Source organism: Cetorhinus maximus, chromosome 16 (genome assembly GCF_964194155.1).
Source record: "Cetorhinus maximus chromosome 16, sCetMax3.hap1.1, whole genome shotgun sequence".
In the NCBI taxonomy this organism is placed as follows: domain Eukaryota; kingdom Metazoa; phylum Chordata; class Chondrichthyes; order Lamniformes; family Cetorhinidae; genus Cetorhinus; species Cetorhinus maximus.
Window position 1 is genome coordinate 30,325,515 of NC_135894.1, and position 16,433 is coordinate 30,341,947.

The 16,433-nt window shown below is 42.0% G+C and overlaps 1 protein-coding gene across 2 annotated transcripts in view; it reads right to left on the reverse strand.

Moving 5' to 3' along the window:
- Positions 1 to 16,433, reverse strand: part of vwa8 (von Willebrand factor A domain containing 8) — a 414,855-nt gene that overhangs the window by 128,841 nt on the left and 269,581 nt on the right. For both annotated transcript variants that reach the window (XM_078559607.1, XM_078559606.1), the window contains 5 exons: positions 15,435 to 15,548; positions 9,938 to 10,002; positions 7,619 to 7,744; positions 4,069 to 4,178; positions 880 to 1,034 (listed from right to left, as the gene is read on the reverse strand). In XM_078559607.1, coding sequence (XP_078415733.1) covers positions 880 to 1,034; positions 4,069 to 4,178; positions 7,619 to 7,744; positions 9,938 to 10,002; positions 15,435 to 15,548 — 570 coding nt within the window. The remainder of the gene's footprint in view (positions 1 to 879; positions 1,035 to 4,068; positions 4,179 to 7,618; positions 7,745 to 9,937; positions 10,003 to 15,434; positions 15,549 to 16,433) is intronic.

The window sequence follows — 16,433 nt, forward strand, 5'->3', positions numbered from 1 at the left end:
ATATGAAAGATGGTGATCACTGATTCCTTGTATCATCTCTGTACCATTGCCCTCTTAATTTCTGTTCACATATGGCAGTTTCTAACATTACTGGACCAAGAGGAGCTGCTGTATAAAATGAAGCAACTGGAAGGCTCAGGGATTGTTTTTAAGCGATACTGTGCAATGTTCATAATGTAAAACACTCAGTCTAGTTTCACACATTCAAGAGCCACTTTGCAAGAATAGCTTCCTTCACTTTGATAAGTTGTAGTGAAATCTTAGTGAGGATTTCTTATTACATATTTTCTTGCTTGGTTTTAATGGAAGATTCTACGAAGCAAATTGTTTTGCAGTGTTATTACTTCTTTATTTGTTATAATTCAGCACTTTTCCACAGTTGGGTACTACTTAGATCAGAGGACTTAACAAGGGAATGTGGTTATGAAGCATGTGAGTGCAGCCACCATTTCAGCTTGGGTCTCCTTTCATAGCAGAATTATTGTTTGTAGCTCACAATCTTCTGTAGCATGTACAATGAAGGAGAGCAGCAGCTAAAAGTTTAAAGTGACTTTCTTGCTATGGGTGTGCTTGTAATAACCAGACCCCAGTAGAGTGAATGATACAGCACAGACTAAATGTGTAGTCTCTGCACAAATAGCATTACCACAACAATTCAGTGAAAGAACAAAGGAACATAGAAGACAAACTCCTAATCACTTTAAAAGGGATATTGGGATAGATTTCAACCTGGCTGATTGGTTTCTAATAGCTGGTGTTCAGCTGACATTGCCAGTTTTAAGTTCAGCAAGTTAAAAATCATTCACTTGTCAAGTATCAACTTATATAGCCAACTGAAAACCGCAACGCTTCTTACTGAACTGAAATCTGTTCCCTTACCATTAGATCTGGAAACCCGACAACAATTGTTGCGTAGCTGTTTTCATCAGACAGAATCCGATTTGGAGACACAATCTTCTGACCGAGGGCTATGCTCAGATTTTCTGAGGGTAACTCTTCCTTTGACACCATATAGGGGCGTAAGAGCTCCAGGGCTAAAACCAATGGAGGGAAAAGCTTTCAGTCATGATGCATGAACAACTGGTTTGGAATCAATAAATAAAAGTGTCATTTTCACTCAGTCGGTACCACCTTTTGAGTCAGGCTGTGGTTTCAAAATTCCATGACAGACAAGGCTGAAACTTGGGTTCAGTCATGAGGGGGTGTTCCATTATTAAAGATGTCACCTTTCGGGTGAGAAATTAATCCAAGGCCTCTTTTACCCGCTCAGGCTCCAAAGGACGACTGGAGAAGTGTTGGGTACTCTCTCTGTCCTGTCTATTATTTCAACTTTAACCAACACCATCAAAGCAGGTTATCTCTTTTGTGTTTGGTGAGATCTTACGGCATGCAAACTGACTGCTACATTTACACACTAATATGAAAAGCAAAATACTGCAGATGGTGGTAATCCAAAATTCAGTTGAGAATTAAAATGACATAACTTGCTTCCACTCTTACCTTTCTGTCCTTGGCCTGCTGCAGTGTTCCAATGAAATGCAATGCAAGCTCAAGGAACAGCATTCTCATCTTTCGATTCAGCACTTTACCGCCTTCTGGACTTAACATTGAATTCAACAACCCTAACCTCTGCCCCCATTCCTTTTCCGTATTTTTCGCTGGTTTGTTTCTTTCTTTATTCTTTTACTTTGCATTTGGATGGCTGCCATTCTGCCATTGACACCTCCTCTAGTCACTTCTTTTGTTTCTTTACTAGACCCATTACCACTCCCTTTGGCTTTTATACCAGGAAACCTTTTGTCATTTAATCTCTCCTGCCTTCCACCATGTCACAGACTTCCCTTTTTGTTCTTCTTCCCAGCCACCCACCCCTTTCACTTGCTCAAAACTTACTTAATTTCCAACTTCCCTCAGTTCTGATGAAAGTTTACAGATATGAAACGTTAACTCTGTTTATCTCTTCACAGATGCTGCCTGACCACCTGAGTATTTCCAGCATTTTCTGATTTTATTTAAGGCTGCTCCATTTGCCTACGTAGTAACAGGCATCATACTCCAAACTGCAAGATGCTAGCAGTGAACAGCTTTTAAGCAACTCTCAACCATTTTGTTACCATTTTCACATCATCTTTTGATTCCATGTTTGTCCCATTATCAGCCTTATGCCATCAACCCTTTTGTCATTTAATCTCTTCTGTCTTCCATCCCATCACATAACTTCTCTTTTGCTCTTTCCCTACCTCCTGCTCACTCTGGCTCTGCACTTGCTTAAAGTCTGTTCACCGCCAACATCTTCCAGTTCTAATTAAAGGTTATTGACCTGAAACATTAACTCTGTTTCTCCATCTGACCCCGCTGAGTATTTCCAGCATTTTCAGTTTTTAGTTCTTATCAGGATCAGAATTTGGAACTCCCTCCCTAACAGCACTGTGGGTATGCCTCCACCACATGGACTACTGCGGTTCAAGAAGGTGGCTCCCCACCACCTTCTCAAAGGTAATTAGGGATGGGCAATAAATATGTTCACATTCCATGAAAGAATCTAAAAACAATTGGGTTTTGCAGCCCTAACATCATGCTGTGTTTTACATTTTCTCTCAGCTCGTTCTCAGCTGTTACTGGCCATTTCAGTTCCGTATTGTTTGAGAGACCCCGCAACTAATTTCTTTCTCACCTTTTGCACAGATCAATATTCTGGCTGGCTCAAATTCACCTTACTGGTGAAAGACATTGACCACTATTCAAAAACAACCTACAGCTCCATAGGGTCTAATAATCCATCACGTCATTCTGTAAGGACTATGAGATAAGAGCCGTGACCATCACTGAACACTTCATTTTGTCATTGGTGAATTATAAATGCCTGACATAGGAACACAGGAACTGGAGGAGGCCATTCAGCCCTTCGAGCCTGTCCTGCCATTTAATTAGATGATGGCTGATCTTTATCTTAACTCTGTTTACCTGCCTTAATTCCATACCCCTCTTTTAGGGATTTTAATTAGTGACAGGCGAAGTAAACAGGTGCCTCAATAAAATTCAAGATCTCTGGCCACAGCCCAGCTAACACTACGCAACATTTTCTCAAACTGTGGTTGAAATATTCTACAGGAGATGAGAGAACAAACCCTTACTGAGAGGCTCACCGGATCCAATATGCAGTCTACGGTTTCCCAACTCTCTTCCTAACAGCACTGTGGGTGTACCTACACCACATGGACTGCAGCGGTTCAAGAAGGCAGCTCACCACCACCTTCTCAAGGGCAATTAGGGATGGGCAATAAATGCTGGCCTAGCCCACAACGCTCACATACCATGAACGAAGGAATAAAAAAAAACTCTAGCTGATCTATTCCTGGAGGGTTATCACATGACCCCCTCCCTCCAGCCACCCCAGCACTGTGCCCTTGGGCTTGTGACTCCCCACTCTCCCAACCAATTGGAAAGTGAGCTGATGCTACATTATCTGATTGAATGGTAATTTACTCTCAGTCAAATAGCCTTCTTATTCCCATCTCCAATATTTTCACAACCAATGAACAAAAACATGTTGATAGAATTCCATATTTTGCCATCACGAATTTTCTCCTGAGCTGCTGCAGATTAATCTACAATTTGTGGAGATTCACGGCTAAACTGGAGGGTCGGTAAGCCTAATGCAGCAAAGCTGATGCAGAAAAGGTCCATTCAAAAAGCAGTATGGGTATTGTGGTCATCAGAGGCGGCAATGACACGCATGGTCTTACCCTCTTGCTGTTCTGAAGCAAATGAATGAGAGTTCTTCAGTGACTGACCTTATTGAATATGGATATTACTGAGGTACTGCAAAAAGTTTTGAGGTGCTCTGGTCCCTGGCTTTGGTTGGCATCAAATCCTGTGCCATCTCTCACCCCATTTCCCCATGCCCCCTCAAAAACATAATGAAGGGGGCACTCAGTAAAGCAAAGGCTCCATCTTAAATACACCATGTGTACTTCGCACACAAGTGATCTAAGGCTGCTTACAGCTCCTCGAGGCTACAAACAGAAGGTGAACCTTTTTGTTTTCGTTCCTGAACAAATCACATACCCGGTGTGATTCCGAAGCCTGTGCTGACTGGCTCTTCATCAATCACATGCAGCTGACAAACTCCAGACAAGTCAGATTCAATGTGCATCGGCTTCGTCAGGAGGAACTTCCTGAAAGATGTAAAAACAGCTCAGTTGTTCATTAAAATGGGGGAAAGTGATCTCAGAGAGATTAGATTAGATCAGAGAATTGGGTGTGGAACCAGTGAACCTCATAGTACTCCTAGTTTATTGATGATAAAAATGCCCTTCGCATAGACTTAAGTGCATCTGGGAAAGGGTGATTTTATTCATCCATTAACAGGTCTAACTGGACCCCACTGGGCACAATCAGTGCTGACACACTCTGCCCAAATCCGAGAGAGCGTGAGGAGAGATACCGGAGACAGACGCAGAGTTGTGGCTCAGTGAGCCTCCCTGCAGAGAGATGCAAGGTGCCAAGTCCCGGTTTGAAACAATTACCATGGAGCAAAGTCTCTCTTTGACAGCAATGATTTGAAAAGGAGCAAAGGTTAAAGAAAATAACAAACTCCTTTAAACAAGAGAGCTTCTACATGAGTACCCAACGTTTATGCAATTTGGCCAGGTTTCAAAATGGGGAGTACAGGGCTGGAAAATTGCAAGAAATAAATATCGAAACAACAGAATGATGGGAATAGACTGTCGGTACTTAAAGTTGACAAGGCACCATGACCAGACTAATGGTCCAAGGATAGTGAAGGAAGTGAGAGTAGAAATTGCAGGGCACCGGCAATGATCTTTCAGTCTTCCCTAGACTCAGGGGAGGTGCCAGAGGACTGGAGAATTGCAAACATTACTCCCTTGTTCAAAAAAGGTTGTAAGGATAAACCCAGCGATTACAGACCAGTCAGTTTAACTTCAGTGGTGGGCAGGATTCTAGAAACAATTATTTAGGATAGAATTAGTAGTCACATGGAAAAATATGGGTTGATAAGGAAGAGTCAGCATGGGTTTCTAAAGGGGAAATTGTGTTTAACTAACTTGCTAGAGTTTTTGAAGAGGTAACAGAAAAGGTCGATTCGGGTAATGCTATTGATGTGGTGCACCTGGACTTTCAAGGCATTTGATACAACAGACTTGAGAAAAGTTATTGCTCATGGAACGAAAGGGACAGTACCAACGTGATACAAAATTGGCTGAAAAATAGGAAGCAGAGAGTAATAGTTAAGGGATATTTTTCAGGCTGGAGGAAGGTTTGTAGTGGAGTTCCCCAGGGGTCGGTATTAGGACCCTTGCTTTTCCTGATATATATTAATGATCTAGATCTTGGTGTGCAGGGGACAATTTCAAAGTTTGAGGATGATGCGAAGCTTGGGAGTGTTGTAAACTGTGAGGAGGACAGAGTAGAGCTTCAAAAGGACATAGACAAGTTGGTGGAGTGGGCAGATAGGTGGCAGATGAAGTTCAATGTTAGAGAAGTGTGAGATGATGCTTTTTGGTAGGGAGAACATGGACAGACAATATAAAATAAGGGTGAAATTTTGAAGGGGGTGCCGGAGCAGAAAGACCTGGCTGTATGTGTTCATTGTTTAATTGAAGGTGGCAGGACAGGTGGAGAGAGCAGTTAATAAAGCATATAGTATCCTGGACTTGATTAATAGGGGCATACAGTACAACAGCAAGGAGGTTATGCTGAATTTATATAAGACACTCATTAGACCTCAGCTGGAGTATTGTGTAGAGTCCTGGGTGCCACATTATAGGAAGGATGTGAACACACTGGAGAAAGTGCAGAAGAGGTTTACAAGGATGGTTCCAGGGATGAGAAACGTCAGTTACGAAGACTGATTGCAGAGGTTGGGACTGTTCTCCTTGGAGAGAAGGCGGCTAGGAGAAGATTTGATAGAGATGTTCAAAATCATGAGGGGGCTGGACAGAGTAGATAGGGAGAAGCTGTTTCTGCTCGTAAAAGGATCAAGAACGAGAGGGCACAGATTTAAAGCGATTTGCAAAAGAAGCAAATGTGACGTGAGAAAAACTTTTTCGCATGAGTGGTTCTGGTCTGGAATGCACTGCCTGGAAGTGTGGTGGAGGCAGGTTCAGTCAAGGCATTCAACAGGGCATTAGATGATTATTTGAATAGAAACAACGTGCAGGGGTACAGGGAAAAGGCAGGGCAATGGCACTAGGTCATAATGCTCATTTGGAAAGCCGGTGCAGACATGATGGGCTGAATGGCCTCCTTCTATGCTGTTAAAATTCTGTGATTCTGTGATACTAATTGCCTGAAACATGACATAGACAGTTTAGCAGAATGGACAGGCAAATAGCAGATGGAATTTAATATAGAGAAGTGTGAGGTGATGCATTTTGGCAGAAGGGACAGGGAGAAGCAATATAGGCTTATTGGCAGAAATCTAAAGAGTGTGCGGGGACAGAGGGTCCTGGTGGTGCATGTGCATAGATCTTTGAAGGTAGCAGGACATATGAGAGTGGCTAGCAAAGCAGATGGAATCTTGGGCCTTCTAAATAGAGAAGTTGAGTGCAAAAGCAGGGAAGTTATACTTAACCTTTATAAAGCTCTGGTTAGGCCCCAACTGAGCATTGCGTTCTATTCTTGTCACCACATTTTAGGAACGATGAGAGGGTCCTTGAGATGGTGCACAAGAGATTTATCAGAATGGTTCCAGGGACGGGAGGATGGTTTTAGTTACAAGATTAGACTGGAAAAGCTGGGTTTGTTCTCCTTGGAGCAAAAGAGATTGAGGGGAGGCTTGATAGAGGTGTACTAGATTAGATAGATAAAGAAAAGCTGTTCTCATTGGCTGTAGCACAAGAGCTAGGGGATACAGATTTAAGATTTTGGGAAACAGACTCGGGAATGTGAGGAGGAACTTTTTAAGGATGTACTAGTGAGAGATAGAAAATGTTGATATATACAGAGCACATTATTGGATAGCAGGTAACAACTGGGTGATATAACTGGGAAAGGCCTTCTGAATAATTCATTACACATTGGAGCATCTTAAAATGTGAAATTGTCAAGGACTGCTCTCTAGCTGCTCTCCTGCTACATGTTCCTCCTACAATAAAGTCTTTCCTATGTGTACCCCCTCTAAATTAACAGCTTTTTGTGTAATTATCGGCAGCAAACAATGAAAGGGTGTGAGAAAAGCTTCCTTCAGATCAGGCTTCGTTTACCCTCTCAGATGCTGTAAAAGATCCCATGGCACTAGAAATGATCTCAGGTGTCCGGGTCAATATCTATCCCTCAAATTACATCACTGAAAAATAATTATTTGGTTATTTATGTTGTTGCTGTTGCTGGGGTCTTGCTGTGCACAAATTTGGCTGGAACATCTCCCTAAAATTGCAACAGTGATGACATTTCAAAATACTTAATTTGCTGTAAAGCACTTTGGGATGTCTGGCTGTGATGCACGACCCTCCCCCTTTGAAATGCCAATATACAATGTAATGAAACAGCAGTCAGTGCCCATAACATATTGACAGTGTCCATGAATTGTTGTATCTGATTTACAAGTTACAGGAGTGTACAGAAAAGAGGAGAAGAGATGTGCTGCACTCACTTGTTAGTTTTACTCTCCACCAGTAGCCATCTGTCTTCAGCCACCAAATGAACAGATTTAACTTTGATTGGCAGGGATATGGAATGGGAACGACTCTCTAGGACATCCAACACATTCAAGAAATTCCTGCAAAATACAAGCATCTGTCACTGAACATCCTGCTCTAACAGGCTTTTAACAACTACAAACAGATTGTCCTTTCCAATTCTCAGCTTCAAAATAACTGTGAAAATGCATTGTAGATTTCTGAAACTGCCGGACACACAGCTGAATCTGTGTATTGTACCATGACACATTGCAGGTGTCAATGTTCTCACTAGATGACTGCGATGTCGTGTGAGGAGATTCAAGAGGAAGTGTATGTCTGGTGAAGCAGGGTTAAAGGCTGTGGGATCAATGAAAACAGGCACACAGGTATAATGTTCCTCCCATTTCAAAATCACCCACACTGTTCTTATTTCTATATTGCCATTTACAATGGAAATGGTCTAAACTTGCCATGCTGAAATTATGCCCTGCTGCTTTTAGTAGGCACTGTGCAAGGTTAGACAGGCAATTTCCCTATTAATTATAGCCACAGGAATTGATACTGGGGAAGGTTGATAGAACTTGTGCACAACAATAAGACCATTAAGACATGCACAGCAAATTCTGTGATTTATCCTTTAAATATTATTTCGGTTCACTTGAGCAATAGAAAATTGTTGTAAAGTTTAAAGATTTTGGAGCTAGTTTAAGGTATGATTTTTCCATAATTCCCAGCTTTTCTGTCTTTTACCTCTCAGTTTTCTTCCCTTGGATTCTGAAGGCCCCAACCAATGCAGCAAGTACATTCTGGGCACTGGCAGTCCGCTGGTACCTTGTCTAAGTGGATAGCCAGTATAAACTGTGGGTCTTGCCTCTGTCAGAAGGTTGTGGGTTCAAGTCCCACCCCAGGGACTAGGGCATAAAAACTAGCCTGATACATCACTGCTAATACTGAGGGACTGCCACACTGTCGGAGTTACTGACTCTCAGTTGAGACGTTAAACTGAGGCCTATCTACTCCCTCAGCTGGGTGCTAAAGATCCAATGGCATTATTTCAAAGAAGAGCAGGGGAGTTCTCTCTGGTATAAGTTCAGAGAATGCTGGACAAACTCAGCAGGTCTGACAGCATCTGTGGAGAGGGAAACAGAGTTAACGCTACGTTAACTCTGTTTCTCTCTCCACAGGTGCTGTCAGACCTGCTGAGTTTTCCTAGCATTTTCTGTTTTTATTTCTGATTTCCAGCATCTGCAGTACTTTTCTTTGAATTCTCCCTGGTGTTCTGGCCAGATTTATCTTACAACTAATGTCATTATCACATCGCTGTGTGCAAACTGGCTCCCATGCTTCCTACATTACAACAGTGACCAGACTTCAAAAGTACTTCATTCACTGTAAAGATCTTTGGGGTGTTTTTAAGTTGTGAAAGGTGATATATAGATACAAGTGAAGAGGGCACTTAGTAGGCCATATTCCTCTGCCACGTTATGTTAACTCAACGTTATTAAATTACACAACTCTTCCTTGATGATCTGTAATAACGAAGTGGAGAAAAAGAAATCTTTTTATTAAGAGCTTCCATCTCACCGAGGTGGCTTCAGATTAATCCACAGCCAACAACTTGCTCTGAAAACTCAGCTCACATTTTGATAGCTGTGACAAATTCCACCACAGCCGCTGAGACAATTCACAACATTCTAAAACAATCAACAACATTCTAAATAAAGCAACCCACCACATTCTGAAAGAAAAAGTCAATTTGCCCTCTCTCCCAATATAAACGGATATTTAAAAAACTCCAGGATCCAGATCTGGATCCTCATCTTCATCAAAAGCTAATCTGTTTTTCCTTGAGCATGCCTTATCTGAGAGCCAAGTTTTGTTGAAATCCGTCCATTAGTTTTTGAGATATATTGTTTATACAGACAACAGGGGAGGAGGTAATAAGTTGTTCTCTTCTTTTTTCACATGTCACTGGCTATTCGACTGCACAGGGAATCGCAAACATTGATGATTCCCCATCTCCAGCCCCACATGGATAACTGAGTCCCAGTGTTGCCATCCTAGCTGAGGTTAGTTACTTAGTAACTGTACAGCGAATGAACTTGGACCTATGCCAGTCTGTACAGTTCAGGGTCATACAAGGCAGTTTTCATGGTATCAATGAGCAGAGGACTAGCACACAATCATCTGATAGCAAAGCTCCGCGCTAGCAATGCAAGCTCAGAAACACAGATGGGAATACATTTTTTAAAGAAAGAATCAACCTTATTGAAGAAAAAAACAATTCTTACCCTTGCTCCTTGTAGAAGACAAGCCAATTTTTGTGAGAAAATTCCCTGCACATTTTGTAAACATCCTACAAGTGAAAAGTTAACAAATCATATCAATGACTGGCTTAAAAATATGACTCGCGTGTAAAATACTATTTCTCAGCAAAACCTTCATGTTCCAGACTTTACAGCTGCATGACTCTGAAAGGTTTTGATGAGGTAAATTGGGGGGAAAGCTATTTCTGCTCATCAGTGAGTAAATTTAAAATCAACACCAAAATAACAAAGGGAGATGTTAGGAAAATGGTTTTACCCAGAGGTTGTTAAACCATGGAATGCCCAATCAGAAACAGAAACTTTTCTAAAAGAGAAGTGGATTAATATTTGAGAAAGGAAACTTTTCAATGTCTGGAGATCGGGCAGCGGACTGAGAGTCAGCAGGTAGTTCTTTAAAAGATACGAGAAGTAACATTTTTGCATTTGTTAAACATAACAAGGTCTCTGAACTTTGATTAACCCACAACCTGCTCAACCTCTGCCTCTTTGGTCTTTTGTGTACCCATAATTTTCTTCACCCCCCCTCTCTCTCCAGTAACCGCACTACCCCCACAATTGGCAGCGGTGCCTTCAGCTGCCTAGGCCCTAAGCTCTGTTCTGGAATTCCCTCCCTAAACCTCTCTGCTTCTCTATCACTCTCTTGTCCTTAAGGCACTCCTTAGAAGTTACATCTTTGACCAAACTTTTGGTCACAAGCTCGAGTATCCCTGATGTGGTTTGGTAATGAATTTTGCCTGATGACGCTCTAATGAAACACCCTGGGACATTTTATTATGTTAAAGGCACTATCTAAATGCAAGCTGGCTTTGTTTCTTGTATCCACACTGCTTACGAGTTCCACCTCTTCAACATGATCCTAGCCATTACTCTTTACACAGTAAACACTGTGATGATGTGCTCCTAGCTCAGAATCTTGGCTGCAGAATCACAGGATCTTTGCAGTGCAGTAGGAGGCCCTTCAGCCCATCGACTCTGCACTGGCTCTCTGAAAGAGCATTCCACCTAATCCCACTCCCCTGTCTTATGCCCACCACCTTGCACATTCAATCCAATTCCCTTTTGAATACCTCGATCAAACCTGCAACCATCACACTCTCAGAAGTTCGTTCCAACCACCCTCACATCACTTTTATTCCTTTTGCCAATTATGTGCCCTCTAGTTCTTGATGTTCTCTTGAATGGGAACAGTTTCTCACTATTTACTCGTAGGATCTTGAATACCTCTGTCAAGTCTCCTCTCAGCCTTCTTTCCTACAAGGATAACAGTCCCAACCTCTCCAATCTATCCTCATAGCTACAGTTCTTTATCCCTGGAATTATTCTTGTGAACCTCCTCTGTACTCTCTTCACTGCCTTCACATCCTTCCTCAAGTATGGCTCCCAGAACTGGACGCAGTACTCCAGATGAGGCCTAACTATTGTCTTATGCAATTCACTCTTGTACTCAATGCCCCTATTAATAAAGCCTAAGATACTATATGCTTTACTAACTGCTCTCTCAAAATGCCCTGCCATCTTCAGTGACCTATGTACATATACACCGAGATCCCTCTGTTCCTGCACCTTCTTTAGAGTTTCTCCCTTTATTTTATACTGTCTCTCCATATTCTTCTTGCCAAAATTAATCACCTCACACTTCTCTGCATTGAACTTCATCTGCTACTTGTCTGCCCAACCCATCAACAAGTCTATGTCTTTTTGAAGTTCAAGACTATCCCCATTACAGTTGACAACATTTCCAATCTTCCTCTCATCAATGAATTTTGAAATCATGCTCTGAACACCACCGTCTAGGTCATTAATATATATCAGGAAGAGCAAGGGTCCTAACACTGACCTCTGGGGAACTCCACGACAAACCTTCCTCCAATCTGAAAAACAACCATTTATCACTACTCTCTGTTTCCTGTCAGTCAGTCAATTTCTTATCCAAGTGCCAATTTTCCCTGCAGATAGGTCCCTTAATGTTATTGCGCCAATTCTGTTAGTTATGCTTAACAACTTGCACTTATTTAGCGCCTTTAGCATAGAAAAATGTCACAAGGCGCTTTGCAGGGGTGTTATCAAACAAAACTTGACACCAATTCACAAAAGGAGACACTTAAACAGGCATCAAAAGCTTTGTCAATGACACCTTGAGGATATTACTGAGGGGCGAGGCCATAGAGGGATTTGAAAACAAGGATGAAAATTTTGAAATCAAGATGTTGCTTAACCAGAAGTCAATGTAGGTCAGCAAGCACAGGTGTCATAGGGGAATGGGGTGTGATGAGAGTTGGGACACAAGCAACAAGTTTACAGAGGGAAGAATGCGGGAGTGTGTTGGATTATTTGGAATAGTCAGGCTTAAGAGGTAACACAAGTATTTATTGAGGGCTTCAGCAGCAGATGAGCTAAGAATTGAACGATGTTACGATACTGGAAATTGGTGGTCTTAGTGATAGTGCAGACATATGGTTGGAGGCTCTTCTCGCAGTCAAATATGCAAATCATTCAGGCGATTTCAATATCAATAACATACAGACAATGAATACTGAGAAGCTGTTGTTAATCCACAATGCAATCCAAAGTGCCAAATGTCATAAAGGTTCAATTTAACAGTAAACATAACGATAACCTTACATTTATCTCTTATACATGATCAATTCATTGTTTTCCTTAAAGAAAAGTTTACTGTCTCACACCTATGAGGTACTCCCTTAGTGATTCTGGAAAGGTTCCATCAGACTGGAAATTAGCAAATATAGCCCTTCTATTCAAGAAGGGAGACAGACAGAAAACAGGAAACTATAGGTCATTTAGCTTTACATCTGCCGTGGGGAAGGTGTTAGAGTCGATTATTAAAGAGGTTATACCTGGGTGCCTAGAAAAATTCAAGGCAATCGGGAAGAGTCAGCATGGTTTTATGAAAGGGAAATCATGTTTGACCAGTTTATTAGAGTTCTTTGAAGGTGTACCATGTGCTGTGGGTAGAGGGGAGCCTGTAGACATATTGTAACTTGGATTTCCAGAAAGCATTTGATAAGGTGTCACATCAAAGGTTATTGTGGAAATTAAAAGCTCATGGTGTAGGTGGTAACATATTAGCTTGGATAGAAGATAGGCTGGCTGATAGAAAACAGAGAACATGCATAAATGGGTCTTTGTCTAATTGGCAGGACGTGACGAGTAGAGTCCTACAGGGGTCTGTACTGGGGCCACAACTTCTTACAATTTACATCAATGACTTAGATGAGGGGAATGAAGACCATGGTAGTTAAATTTGCAGGTGACACAAAGATAGGTAGGAAAGTATGTTGTGAAGAAGGCATAAGGAGTTTGCAAATGGATATAGATAAGTTGAGTGAGCGGGCAAAAATCTGGCAGATGGAGTATAATGTGGGAAAATGTGAAGTTGTTCACTTTGGCAGGAAGAATAAAAAAGCAGAGCATTACTTAAATGGAGAACGACTGCAGAATTCCAAGGCGCAGAGGGATCTAGGTATTCTTGTGCATGAGTCACAAAAGGTTAGTATGTAGGTACAGCATGTAATCAAGAAGGCTAATGGAATGATATCCTTTATTACGAGAGGGATTGAACATAAAAGGATAAAAGCAAAATACTGCAGATGCTGGAAGTCTTAAACAAAAACAGAAAATGCTGGAAAAACTCAGCAGGTCTAGCAGCATCTGTGGAGAGAGAAATAGAGTTAACGTTTCGAGTCCATATGAAGAAGTGGGGTCATAAGGACTCGAAACATTAACTCTGCTTCTCTCTCTATAAAAGTAAGGATGTTATGCTTCAGTTATACAGGGCATTGGTGAGACCGCATCTTGAATAATATGTGCATGTTTGGTCTCCTTATTTAAAGAAGGATGTAAATGCGTTGGAGGCAGTTTAGAGGAAGTTTCTCAATTATGGAATGAGCGGGTTGTCTTATGATGATAGGTTGGACAGGCTGGGCTTGTTTCCACTGGAGCTTAGAACAGTGAGGGGTGACTTGATTGAAGAATATAAGATCCTGAATGGTCTTGACAATATGGACGTGGAAAGGATGTTTCCTCTCGTGGGTGAGACCAGAACTGGGGAGCACTGTTTTAAAATTAGGGGTCGTTCTTGTAGGACAGAGATGAGGAGAACTTTTTTCTCTCTGGGGGTTGTGCAACTTTGGAACTCTCTGCCTCAGATGGTGATGGATGCAGAGTCACTGAATATTTTTAAGTCAGAGGTAGAAAGATTCTTGTTAGGCAAGGGAATCAAAAGTTATCAGGGGTAGATAGGAATGTGGAACTCGAAACACAAACAGATCAGCCATGATTTTATTGAATGGTGGAGCAGGCTCAGGGGGCCGAATGGTCTACTTCTGCTCCTATTTCTTATGTTTGTATCGTCTAAACAAAGCTGGTGAAAAGGAAAGGGAGATTGGAGATGGGGTGGGGTCCATGGAGTGATGCAGTTTGCAAGGATGGAAAGGACAAGAATTGTTTTTTTGAGGAGAGAAATGTTGAAGGAAGATTTGAAGGAGAGGGCAACAGTGCCTGGAGAGATTACTGTTAATAACATTGACTAATAGGGAGCCAGGAAAGGAAAGTTAGTCAGCGGTTTAGTGGGAATAAGACCAAGAGAGCAGCAGGTGAGTCTCATGAACAGGATGAGTTCAATGAGGGCAGGAAGGGAGATAAGTGAGAAACTAGAGAAGGACATGAATTCAGAGTTGGGGCAAGTGGGGAGCATTAGAGGCAGTTTGGCCCCATGGGCAAGGGGAAGGGTGGGAAATGGCAGAGGCAGCTGATTGGATGGTCTCAATCTTAGTGACAAAGGTGGCCTGCACATGAATATGCAGCCATGTGATACTCACTGGTATCAACCCACCACAAGCTTCACCACATGGGCTGCAGTGGTTCACCAAGGCAGCTCACCACCACTATCTCAAGGGCAATAGATTTCTGGCCTTGTCAATGATGCCCACATCCCATGAATGAATGAAAAGAAAAAACTTTTCAAGTCTGTATCCCTTGGAGTTAAGGGAGCGGTGATGAGGCTGTACCAGGGGAGGAGTCAGGGTGAGACTGGGGACTACAGCATTGAAGCTGGAGGTGAGAGTATGGATGAGCAGGTCAGTAGCTGCAGAAATGTCATGCTCAGCTGAGCCTGTGGCTGGAAAGTTGAGATTTTGAAAACGCAGTTGTAAATAAATAAATTGCGGAATAGTTTTTTCAAGGAAAGATACAGAAACAAGTAGGGTTCAGAGGGGAACGTGGACAGGGAATGATACAAGGGCATGGCCAGAGATAGCCTTTGTCTGTGATTGTTAAGAGGAGGGTGGTATTGCTGAATTTTCCCACATTACAACATCCTGGGTAAAGTGTATTCATTACACAACACAGTTTGAAAATCAGTTTTCCTCAATCCATAGTTCAAGGAGTTTGAAAAACCACATAAAGATGCAAAATCATGTGGTGTACAAGCTGAGATTCTGACCTGGTCTTCTCTATTCGCCCACCATTGTGTTTTCTTGGGATGTTGCTGTTCTTTTCCAGAGATGATACGACTGACTGCACCATTGGTCAAGTTCAATAGCAAGATCACGTTACTCTGTGAAAGAAAAACAAAAGCATATTACATAGAATTTACAATTCAGGAACAGACCATTCAGCCCAACACGTTCATTCTGGTGTTTATGCTCCTCTCACCCAACTTCATCCTAACAACATGTCCTATTCCTTTCTCCCCGAGGTACGTATCTAGCTTCTCCTTAAATTCATCGATACTAATTGTCTCAACCATCCCGTGGTAGCGAGTTCCACATTCTCTGGGTAGAGAAGTTTCTCCTGAATTCTCTAATGGATTTATTCATGTGTTTATGATGCCCAGTTTTGATCTCCCCACAACTGGAAACATGTTCCCTACATCTACCCTATCAAACTATTTCATAACCTTAAAGACTTCATTCCAAATCACCCTTAGCCTTCTCTTTTTCAGAGAAAAATGTCTCAGCATGTTCAGCCGTTCCTGAAAGAATAACCTTTTAGTTCTGGTATATATTTGCCTCCAAACCACTTGAAATACTCAATGGTATGAACTCCTGTCTTAAAATTGCTCACCAGCATCTGTTTTTTTTTTGACTTTAAGGGTAGGTCTTCTGGTCCCAGTGTTCAGGCTTAGGCTTCAGGTTCACACCCACCAGAAACAGGAAGCCTACCTCATACTACCTTCAGAAGAAAGCACTCGTTAGGCGTGCACATTGAATGCCTGACTAGGAGGTGGCCCTTGCCAACTATTGGGCAGACAGAGCAGTGGAATATTGTGTCCTGAGGTAGCTGTTAAAGGGCTGGACCAAGGCTTTAGAAGGAAGCAACTACTTGATTGGCCGTGTATGTGTATCATGGTGGCCTTTCCAAGAATTGTGCCTGCCAAGAAAAGTATGAAGGCAGGAATTGTAAAGGGATGAGCAAGAGGAGTTGCTCCATGGATAGGTAC